At 27.3% G+C, this 11,081-nt stretch overlaps 1 protein-coding gene across 3 annotated transcripts; it reads right to left on the bottom strand.

Moving 5' to 3' along the window:
• Positions 1–5,938: 5,938 nt before the first annotated feature.
• Positions 5,939–11,081, bottom strand: LOC140671074 (uncharacterized). 3 transcript variants are annotated; one of them, XR_012047671.1, is made up of 9 exons: positions 10,913–11,081; positions 10,564–10,683; positions 9,346–9,463; positions 8,754–9,003; positions 8,489–8,602; positions 8,337–8,427; positions 6,507–6,615; positions 6,157–6,289; positions 5,939–6,075 (listed from the first exon to the last, which is right to left on the bottom strand). XR_012047671.1 is itself a non-coding variant. In XM_072902125.1 (9 exons), the coding sequence occupies exons 1-9, from the start codon at positions 11,048–11,050 to the stop codon at positions 6,025–6,027; spliced, it is 1,152 nt and encodes a 383-aa protein (XP_072758226.1). In that variant the 5' UTR covers positions 11,051–11,081; the 3' UTR covers positions 5,939–6,024. The 3 variants fall into 3 exon arrangements, 2 of the variants coding, with proteins under 2 accessions (XP_072758226.1, XP_072758225.1); XM_072902125.1 differs by having other exon boundaries at positions 6,470–6,606; XM_072902124.1 differs by having other exon boundaries at positions 6,470–6,615; positions 10,913–11,080.

Genomic DNA, 11,081 nt, shown 5'->3' with positions numbered 1-11,081 from the left:
TCGAAATAATGTCTGTAATTATGCGATCGATATGATAAGAGAGGCAATTGAGCGAGTATCTATTTCTCATAAAAAGAAAGAAAAATATATTCGTTGAGAAGATTATTCACGCGAAAGTCGCGCATGCGTAATTGTCACATTTTTTCGTACCACAATTTTACTTGCTTCAGTTTATTGCGCGCATTCATAACGTACACTTGCTTCTAGAGATGAACGTTCAGTTTTTAGTGTCGGATCTATCTATACTAGGGCTCGTGTTATTTTTGAAGAGTGATATGCATATATTTTTAACTATCAAATTAGCTATTAATGCGATTCAAATTTTGATATTTTATGGAAGTCAAATGGATCAATTTTTTATAGTCAGGTGATTTTTGGTAATATAATTTTTTTTAGACATAACTTTTTTTTTAAGCTTTTTAATTTTACAGAACACATTTTATTATAATAAAAATAAAAAAATTTTCGTTATACATATGATCTTTTATTTTATCTTTCTAATAACGGCATTAGATTTATGTGTGTGTGTGTGTGTGTGTGTGTGTGTGTGTGTGAATCACGGGTGTTACATTGGTACGGAGGACGTTAACCAGAAGAGAAGGGGAACGAGTGTGATTTTAAAGATTTTATTCTGGTTGGTATTTATTACAATAATTTATCAGAAAATAATGAAAATTTGCGAAAAGTGTGATGAGTGTTACGACGCGATTTAGAGTAAACTTACTACTTAGGCGGATTTAGTCGTGGTTCGGCTGCGGTTCCTGTATTTCGTTTGGCGGGTGGTCAACGTTTCGCACAGAATTATTTAGGTTTTATGCAGAACTCTTGATATGCGAAGTGAATTGTTAGAATCAGCCAACGACCGAAATGAGTCAAAGTACAATTGAGCGAGACTTAACGGTGCTGAATTAACTGGTGAAAAAGAATGAATGTGGATGCCGAAATACCGAATGGATAGAATCGAGTGTGTGTAATACTGAATGGATCGGAAATGAATGTAATACCCGTTAGTGCGCGAGTATTCCCTTTTTATATTGAATCTCGAGGGCGTGTTAACATTTTTGGGCGGGAGTACTCTTGAGATTTCGACGTGTAAAAAGCTGTGGTTTGGTGAGATTCTTCTCCTTCTTATTTTTGATTATTGCTGATTGGTGAGCTCTGTACGGCCTCTTAGGAAATGTGGAAATTTTTCGTTTGTTTATCTCTTGAGATTATGCAGCTGTGTTTGTTATTCATTTATTTAGAGGATTTCGCTATCAATCCCTTCCGGGCATTTCTTTGGACATCGTTTTCAATGTTTAAAACATTTTTTTGTCGCGCGACCTTTTTATGACTGATCGGACGATTATCACTTCGTTTTCGTGGGAGGGAAAAACGTGGAGCCGACAGGACGTAACATATGTGTTTTTAAAAGAAACGATATTATTTGATGTGGAAGGCTGTGATATTATTTCATTTGTATTACATACTGCTCTGTTGTACATAATAGTTGAATCTTAATAATTTATTATTTTTGCATTATTAAAATTATGTATTTAAAATCTTATCTGAGATGTTTATTATATGTTGATAATTTTTAGTCATTATTTTTTCCTTTTCTTGTTTTCTTTTTCGTAACTCAATAATCAATTCAACAAATATCGATTTACAATTCAATTCACAATACATTCAATATTTCAATAATTCAATAATCAATTCAGCATATATCAATTCACATTTTTCTATAAAACATTTTTCGATATTTCCAATAATTTTCGAGATATATGAAAAAACGGTTCTTCATGTAAAGGGTGGTTTCATCTCTTAGAATCGTTTTTGGGCAGTAACTGAAAATTTCTAAATTCATCTATTTACCTCCTCTATATGTGTGCAAAGTTTCATTAAAATCAGAATTTCCGGGTTCGCGAGGTTCCCCTGTAAATGATATGATTTCGACGCATTTGTCAGTAATATAATGTTGAAAATGTCCGACCAGAATATCACAATAGAACCAAAAGATATGTTGCAAACGGTAATTACTGGAAAAGTGTGAGAAAAAGAAATTTTAATTTTTTCTGTCATATGAGTTTTTTTAAATTAATTTTTATACTGTGTCATATTCATGTGCGTATGTTATAATTGAAACTTTAATATTCTTCCCTTAACTTAATTAATTTGTGATTGATTTTTACCTTGTAATTATTGTTATCTTTCCTACGACTTTATATGAAATTTAAAAACATTTGTTATTAATTATTATGTACACGGCAAAATTTTTGTATTTTATTAAAATCCATTTTTCCATTTTTCAAAAGTAAAGTCTTGACAACTTTTACATGTTAAGAAGAATGTGTACATACATGCAAATCTAATAAGATATTCTTACTTGTAAGTAGAGCGGTATAACGTTTACTATTATATTCACATTCGTTTATAATAGCAATTTCATTTTTGTCTTTTATCTCATTACAAACATGCAGCAGTTGATCCAATGAATCCTTTATCTGTTGTTTTTAACAACTTTATATATTTGTTCTTATACATAAAATAATGCCAGAAAATATAACATAAAAACTTATTCGAAAAACTCATTGTGATAAGTAAGCTCTAAATTAATGAAGTTATCAATTGCATAAATTTTCAACTCTTTGTAAATTATTTACTTACACTTTCGATATTAACAAAGAACAAATTGTACTTTATCACAAGAATAGCAAAGAAAAATGTAGAAGCTAAGACTTTGATGAGGAGATCTACAGTACATTTTGTGAGATAAATGTTGTATACTTCAAATTAGTAATATTATTTATTAGTTTACATTAAAAAAAGAAAAATATATATATACAGGGTGTCTGATAATTCGTAAAAAATCTCTCGTGTCCAGATGGAGCGGATGAAACTAAGCAAAAAAATTCTCGTAATTCTCGGTGATTTTCGTAATAATTATTAAGAAATTAATTTAAAAATATCCACCAATTCGTGTGAGTATTAGCACGCAGCGAAAAAAGCCAGCCTGCTGTCACGCGGTTGTTAGTCGCATGCATAGTAACCGTGTAAAAGCGGGCTGTTTTTTTGCAGAGCGCTAATATATTGGCGCTAATTGGTCGATATTTTTTAATTAATTTCTCAATAATTATTCCCACAAATGCCAAACAATACAGAACTTTTTTGCTCAGTTTCATCCGCTTTATCTGTACACGACAGATTTTTTACGAATTATCGGACACCCTATATGTATACACGTATGTGTGTATATATTTACGTTCAAGTTATAGCTGACAACAATTTTATTCTAATCTAAATTTTGATATTTAAATTTTATGGAAAGAATTGCAATAATTCATCAGATATGATAATTATTCCAATATTAATGTAATTTATGATTATTAAAACTTAACTGAAATATATAATATTTGTTGTCAGAATACCAGACGGAAAAATAAATTGGAATCGAGTGAAATTTGATTGTTTGTAGAGCCACAGGCCAATAATGAGCAGTAGAATCTTATTCAAATTAAAAAATTCAGTGGTGATCATTTCTTTGCGAGATCTAGAATATGTATGACTGGTAAAGTAGCTAAAGAGAGTTACGCTTATCTCCTCTTTTTTCCATTAATTGATCAACTATTATTTACTTCTCTTTTTTAATAAATTGTAGCACAATATTATCAAATTTCGTGTAATGTAAAGCAACATAACTCCTCGCTACATTGAGATCAGAATATTCGTACTTTCACAACAGTGTTTCTCGAAATAATGTCGAATAATGAGAGAGACAATTAACCAACTCACGAATAAAATTGGAGCCTTTTTTTAAATATAAATTTTTAAAATCAATAAATATGTACTAATATATTAAATTAAATAATGTTTTTTATTTTAGAGACAGATAACATTGCAGAATTTTTATAGCATTAACAAAAACATATTTATTCATCAAACCTAAATTGATTCTACATTTTTAAAATGCATACAAAGCTTTAACTTTATTCGTTATAGGTTTTCGTCTTTTCAAAGGTATACTAATTGTACATTAAATTTTATCGTTAGAAAATAATTAATAGATGTATATTAATCTGTCTAATGTCTAATGTCTAATGTATACACTACAGTGTTACGTAATTTATTTATATTGTGTCGGTTGTTAGGTGATGGAATACGATGGAATACGATTTTGTAGAATTTTATAGAATTTTTTATGTGAATAGATTAACAATAATCTTGATAGTGCAAAAATACCGATGAAGCTTCAAGCTTACAAAAGCCGACAAAAAAATAATTTTGATGATAAAAATGACAATAAAAATTACATTGTTTTATACGAGATGTGTGACACGTATTATTATTTGTTTTTACCTTTATTGTTTTTTCGATGATCTCGTGATTGATGAAAATTGCATTGCTAGAAGAGCTAAATATGTCTTCCTAAATATAAATGACTACGTTTGAAGTTGAACAATTTATATTTAATATGGATACAGTTTATATATATATATATATATATATATATATATATATATATATATATATATATAGACACAAACACACACACAAAACGTATAGAGTAATATACGTACAGAGTAATGTGCTACTATTTTCTATTAATAACACAAATTAATATTTTTAATTAATTATTTTAGTATTTTATATGCAAGTCATTTTGCATGTGTGTTTTAAACTTGTAATTAATTCTTTATATCACATACTTATAAATAAACATATTAGATGTTATTCATGTTGCAGAAACATCTATATATAAATCGAGAGTTCGATTTTATGTACATAATATTATACAGTAAAGCATTACTTGACTTTTCTGTATTTTTTTCTTAAATCCAATTCTTTTTTTATCTCTTTTTATTTTCAAGAGTTGTCTTTTTTCTCTAATATAATCCGGCATGGTCTAATCTACAAAGGGTATAAAAAAGAAAATATTGCTACCTTTTACACTCTATATTCTTCCAGGAAATTTTTATCCATTTTTTGCTTTCCTGAGAAATACCAATTTTTTTTTCTTTAATCTTTGTCATTATTTCCTTTTCTAACATTTTGTAATAGCAAATTAATATAATATGTGTAATGTAAAAAAAGAAGGGGACGCAAAGTGATAGCGTGAGATTAAACACGTGCAATTCAATAAAATAAAGTGTACTTGATTTAAACGATCGATACCTTAAAAGTGCGTGCGTGAATGTCCTATCCACTTTTTTGTGAAAACAATTCTGCTTTATATTCTTATGTAGACACTTTTTCCTTCTTTTCATTCGAATGAATACACACACTCATGTTTAGTCTTGACTTGAAATATTTTGATGTCTGAACTGTTCGGTGAAAAACAAATCGAATGTGACAATGCGCTTCCAAATTAAAAAAAAATTACACGATTAGCGTACTGACGATTTCTACACTGCAGTTATACTAATATACTTCTTATATTAAAAATTATACATTCTTTTTTAATTTAATGCGCATATATATTATATATTATTGGAAGTTTAGAAATCAAATGATTACCGATATTAACAATAAATATTTATTTAAAAGTGTAATATGTTAGAAAAAAACAGAGAGAAAAAAAGGAAAGAGAGAGAGAGAGAGAGAGAGTGAGGGAAAGGGGAGAGAGAGAAAAAAAGAGGGAAAGAGTGGGGGAGAGCGAGAGGGAGAGAAAGAGAAAAAGAAATATTATGCATTGTGATAATATTGATATTAAAAAGGCAATGTAAAATAATTAAATATTTATTATACTTTATTATATTTGAGGTGCACATACGCAGGCACGCACGCATACGCAGTATTTAATTTTACTTTCAATACATTGTAAGGATATAATATGCATTAATATTTTTAATTTATTAACTATGTTCCTTTATTCTCTTTTGCACAAAAAAACTACTAACTATAATCTATACTATGTGTCTAAAAAATAAATTTTATTATTTTTCTAAGATATTAAGAATATGGGAATAATATTTTTTTTTTATTATGCTTCCCATATTTATTTTCTTTTCATCGTGATTTTATTTAATTTAAATTATAATAATCTCGTCACTGTGTAGAGTATATGACTGTAAAATAAGATACTGAAGCCTTTATCAGCTAAAATAAAAGATATTACATTTTTATGTTTTTATATATCTTTTTATGTAAATATATTTTACTACATCTTTTTTCTCATACCGAAGCAAACCACTCTATAGATGCAACAAATAGTCCACCTAACTTAAGAACATAGTCCATCGAACTTCTTTGTAATAGGAACAATATCATTCTCTGTATGTACAATGGAGCTACATACCACCGAACGTTATACCTAGAAAACGTATTGTGAATAATAAATCTAGATACAAACCTCTGAAATGCATTGCGATGTAGTACTTTATTAGTAAATTCCATTATTCTGCTTGTTGTGCAAATATTAATCTTTATTTAATGTTACAGTTTATTTAATCTACAGTCTTTGTGCATGTTGTTTTGCAAATACATTCCTTACGCGGTAATAAATATGTCATGATTGTGATTCATTATACTTTGACCTATATAGTTGCCTATAAACATATATATGATGGTGAAAGTTGCAAATAGCAAAGGCCATATCAAGTCTTCAATATTCTTTTCAGACGATATAATCTGAAAAATCTAAGATATAATAAGATTTCATGATAATTTAATAACTTGTATATTACATCATAATTTTGAAAAATTTATGGGTAAAGTTAAAAAAATATTTTTTATATTTTTATTTTTAGTTTTATCTATTATTATTTTTATGTATTTTACAGTCTTAAAATTATTTTAGGTGACGTATTGTGTGATAGTATGTTGTAATTACATATTTAATATAATTTTATATTTAATTAATAATGTAAATATTTTTAAGTGTATTTTGTATTTAGAATTTTTAACTTTTAAAAATAAATTTGTCGATTTCATCTCATCTGATATTCATGATTAAGTATAGAATTATGAAAAAACTTTGAATTTAGATTTAAAAGTGTATTAAAATAACTTTAGAAATTTTTGAACACTTGAACTAAAGGAAATATTTTTTGCCATATTTGTAGGAAATTTTTTATCCAGAATTAAATTCCTGTTTAGACCACGAAATCTGTCTGTAACTTTTAGCGTTACATTATATATTGTGTAATAAAATACATTTAAATAACTCTTTTTGTTACTTTAATCATAACTTTTTCTGATAAAGATGATCTCTGATTTCTATAATATTAAAAATTTAGTGGTTGAAATTATATTTATTATAAAGAAGTACAAAAAATGAATATTTTTTTTTCTTGAGTTTCTTTTTTGTTGAATTATGTAAATAATTTTCTGTGCGATATATCATGTGATTTTACAAATAATACAAGCATTTCTTCTATATTTCTAATCTTCAAAACTAATTAAGATTAATTTAATTTAAAAATTATTATAAAATTATATATTAATTAAAATAATTACAGTTAAGTTAACAAATCTAACCATTTAATAAAGATTCTTGTCATCTAATAATGAAGTCATCTGCAAATAACGGGTGGCTATTCGAATTGTATTGTGGAAAGTAAATGGATTATTACTTCGCAATAAGTCGGTTGAAAAAAATGAATAAAACGCCATTTTGTAGACGAGACTTGTTACTTTTATTGCTATACGTATGAAAAGAAATAATTTTTAACAGTTTAAGTAAATATAGAGAAGAGGCAAAACTTTGCATGCGCGCAAGAACTATGTTGAAATGTTTTCAAAATATTGTCCAATCAGCACAAAAAATGTAATAGTTTATAAAAATTTTGAAAGATAAACAAAGGAAAAATATATAAATAAATCTTCTAAATTAAAAAATTTAAGTAATTAATTTTCTTATATTTATTTATTTTCATTTATAACTTTTTTATTTAAAAATTTAAGAAAATTTTAAATATCCAGTAAAATATTTAAGGTTTAGGGATTATAGCGTAATTGATAAAAGAGAGGTAAAAAACGTACTTCTGAATTTTGTATGATAGATTTTTTTAGATCAATATTTACTGCGGAATGTATATACTTTCATTCAGTATAGCGTTTATATCTATTTCTAAACTTAAGAAAAAATATTTTTTCTTCAATTAACGCATTTATTCTGACATTTGTAAATTGATTTGTATTGTACAAAAAAATATCAAATGAAATATATTAGATATTGGATCTTAGTCGATTAAATGACCGCTGAATAAATCGGAGAAGGGAAATGTATATTATTGTCTACTTTTAATAATCATCTAATTTAAATGATCACCCGTTATAACGCCAAACTTCTGTTTTGCAAAACAAATATAGAGCGCTTACTTTAAAGAATAAATTTGAGAAAAAAGCAGAAAACTTACTCGAAAGAGATTAAAGCTGATCGAGCCAACTGTAAACACTACTAAACAGAACATCATTGTTTCAAAGTTGGATAGCAAATCGCTGGATAAGCTTTAAAAATAAAAAGTTTGTTATTATATGTATAGCTCACGCACATCGGGTATATACGAACTTCATAGCTTGTAGGTGAATGTTCACAGCGCAAATTAAACCCTCGTATATCAAAGTGCTTTCTTTATTAATATTTCGTAGCATATCAATGTTCATTGAGCGTTCAATACGGTAGCTATAAATAATGTTTGTGTTGTAACTATACGCAAAAATTTATTAACTGAATGCATTTCTTTAGTTAGATTTAAATTGTTTTATTTAAACATTTGTTTGAAAATAATAAATTATATGAACATTTATGATATTTATGATATTTGTGTTCACACCTGGCAATTTTAAACAATCCAATAGTATGTAGAAGATACGCAATGAGTATTGTTCCTGTCCCTAACATTACAATGCTCCCAATGCAAATCGATATGAACAAGTGAAACAGAATAAAATAATAATATTTCTCTTGATCGATAAAATATTCGGTTGCAATCATTAAATGATATGATTGTGACGAATTTGTCAATAAAATATTGGACCAAGTTGACGCAATAATAGCAGCAAATATGCTGCAAACGCCAAGTACTGGAAAAGTGTCAGAAAATGGATTGTCATTTAAATTTCTGTCATATAAATTTTCTTAAATTAATTTACGTATTATGTCATACTCATATCCGTATATTATAATTAAAACTTTAACATTCTTTCTTTAACTTAATCAATTTGTGATCAATCTTTATTTTATAATTATTGTTATCTCTTCTACAACTTTATTTAAAATTTAAAAAAGGTATGTTAGTAATTATTATGCATATACACAAAGAAACTATTGTATTTTTTCAAAATCCATTTTCCGAAAGTGAAAGGTTAACAGCTCTTATATGTTAAGAAGAATGTATACATGCAAACCTAACAAGATTTACTTACCTGTAAGTACAACGGTATAACGTTTACAATTATATCCACATTCGTTCATAATAGCAATTTCATTTTTGTCTTTTATCTCATTATATACATGCAGTAATTGATCCAATAAAACCTTCATCTGTTGTTTTTAACAACTTTATGTTTTTATTCTTATACATAGAATAATGCCAGAAAATATAACATAAAAACTTATAAAAAAAATTAGGTAAATATTTACATAAGGTCAGCCTCTTTAGAACTTAATGACCTTGACATATATTGTGGAGATCATCACCCCGAGTAACAATCAAAAGGTTTTAGTCGTCGCTCGTTGTTTGTTAAAAAGTTATTAACAGAAAAAATCTTATAAAATTTAAGTAATTTTTGGACACTACTTCATATATAATATTGTAATAAATATTTCACTACATACTGCAGTAAATATTATTAGCTCTTTTAAAAAACAATAAATTTAATCTTGTTAAAATGTCTTGGACAGTATTATTTTAGGTAAATATCTAGAAAAAGTTACATCTCGCCGATGATGTTGACCTTGATATATGTTATAGAGAGGAAAGTACTGATCTACTTTTCCTAATAAAACTTAATTGACGATCTCGTTTAGTTTCTGAGATATGCGACTTTGAAATATTATAATTTTTTTACATATGTACATGTGCAATAGTACTAATAATTTTCATTTTTATTCGCATGGAATAATATAAATATAAGTAAAGGAATATTTTCATAACATACACACGCACACACACACACGAGGGAGGGGGGATGTAAGGGGAGCCTTCGGCCCTCCTTCTCCCTTATCCACTCCATTCACCTTGCTTCGCATGTACGTTGCAAGACAAAGTTCACATGGGTTGCAACTTTTTACGCGATGCATGATGGACGGGGCGGTTTCGGGAGGGGGTGCCGAAAGCCTTCTTTGCACTCCTTCGTGTGTGTGTGTGTGTGTTATGAAAATATTTAAAATACATATCAAGATAAAGTAACAAATACAATAATTATGGCATTTCGAAATAAAACATTTTTTATTTATAACTTTCTAACAAACGACGAGCGACGGCTAAAACAATTTGAACGTTACTTAGAACAGTAACAACATATGTTAAAATCATTGACTTTTGAAAGGGCTGACCTTATGTGAATATTTACCAAAAATTATCTTGATAAGTAAACTATCAATTGTATAAATTCTCAACTCTTGGTAAACTATTAACTTACATTTTCGATCTTAACATAGAACAGGTTGTACTTTATCACAAAAATAGTAAAGAAAAATGTAGAAGCTAAGACTTTAATAATGAGCTCTATAGTACATTTATGTGAGATAAATGTTGTACACTGCAAATTAGTAATATTATTTATAAGTTTGCATAAAAAAAGAAAAAAAATGTATATATATATAAATACACACGTATATGTGTATGTGTTTGTACACTCATATTTTAATACAACTGACATAACAATTTTATGCTAATATAAATTTTGTTATTTAAATTTTATGGACAAAGATTGCAATAATTCATGAAATATGATAATATTAATGTAATTTATGATTATTAAAACTTACCTGAAATATAACATTTGATGTCAGAATACCAGACAGAAAGATAAATTGGAATCGAGTGAAATGTGATTGTTTATATGGCCACAGGCCAATAAGGAGTAGTAGAAACTTATTCAGATTAAAGTACTCAATGTTGATCATTTCTTTGCGAGGTCTGGAATACGTATGACTG

The sequence above is a fragment of the Anoplolepis gracilipes genome, chromosome 11 (genome assembly GCF_047496725.1).
Source record: "Anoplolepis gracilipes chromosome 11, ASM4749672v1, whole genome shotgun sequence".
Classification (NCBI taxonomy): Eukaryota; Metazoa; Arthropoda; class Insecta; order Hymenoptera; family Formicidae; genus Anoplolepis; species Anoplolepis gracilipes.
The sequence above is the reverse complement of the archived record's forward strand: the minus strand, read 5'-3'. Positions and strand labels throughout refer to the sequence as shown.

Coding starts and splice junctions, on each gene's coding strand:
- LOC140671074 (XM_072902124.1), bottom strand. CDS start 11,050: ATGATCAACATTGAGTACTTTAATCTGAATAAGTTTCTACTACTCCTT. Junction 8,428..8,488: donor ATTCACCTACAAGCTATGAA/GTTCGTATATAC, acceptor TTATTTTTAAAG/CTTATCCAGCGATTTGCTAT. Junction 6,290..6,469: donor CATGACATATTTATTACCGC/GTAAGGAATGTA, acceptor TACGTTTTCTAG/GTATAACGTTCGGTGGTATG.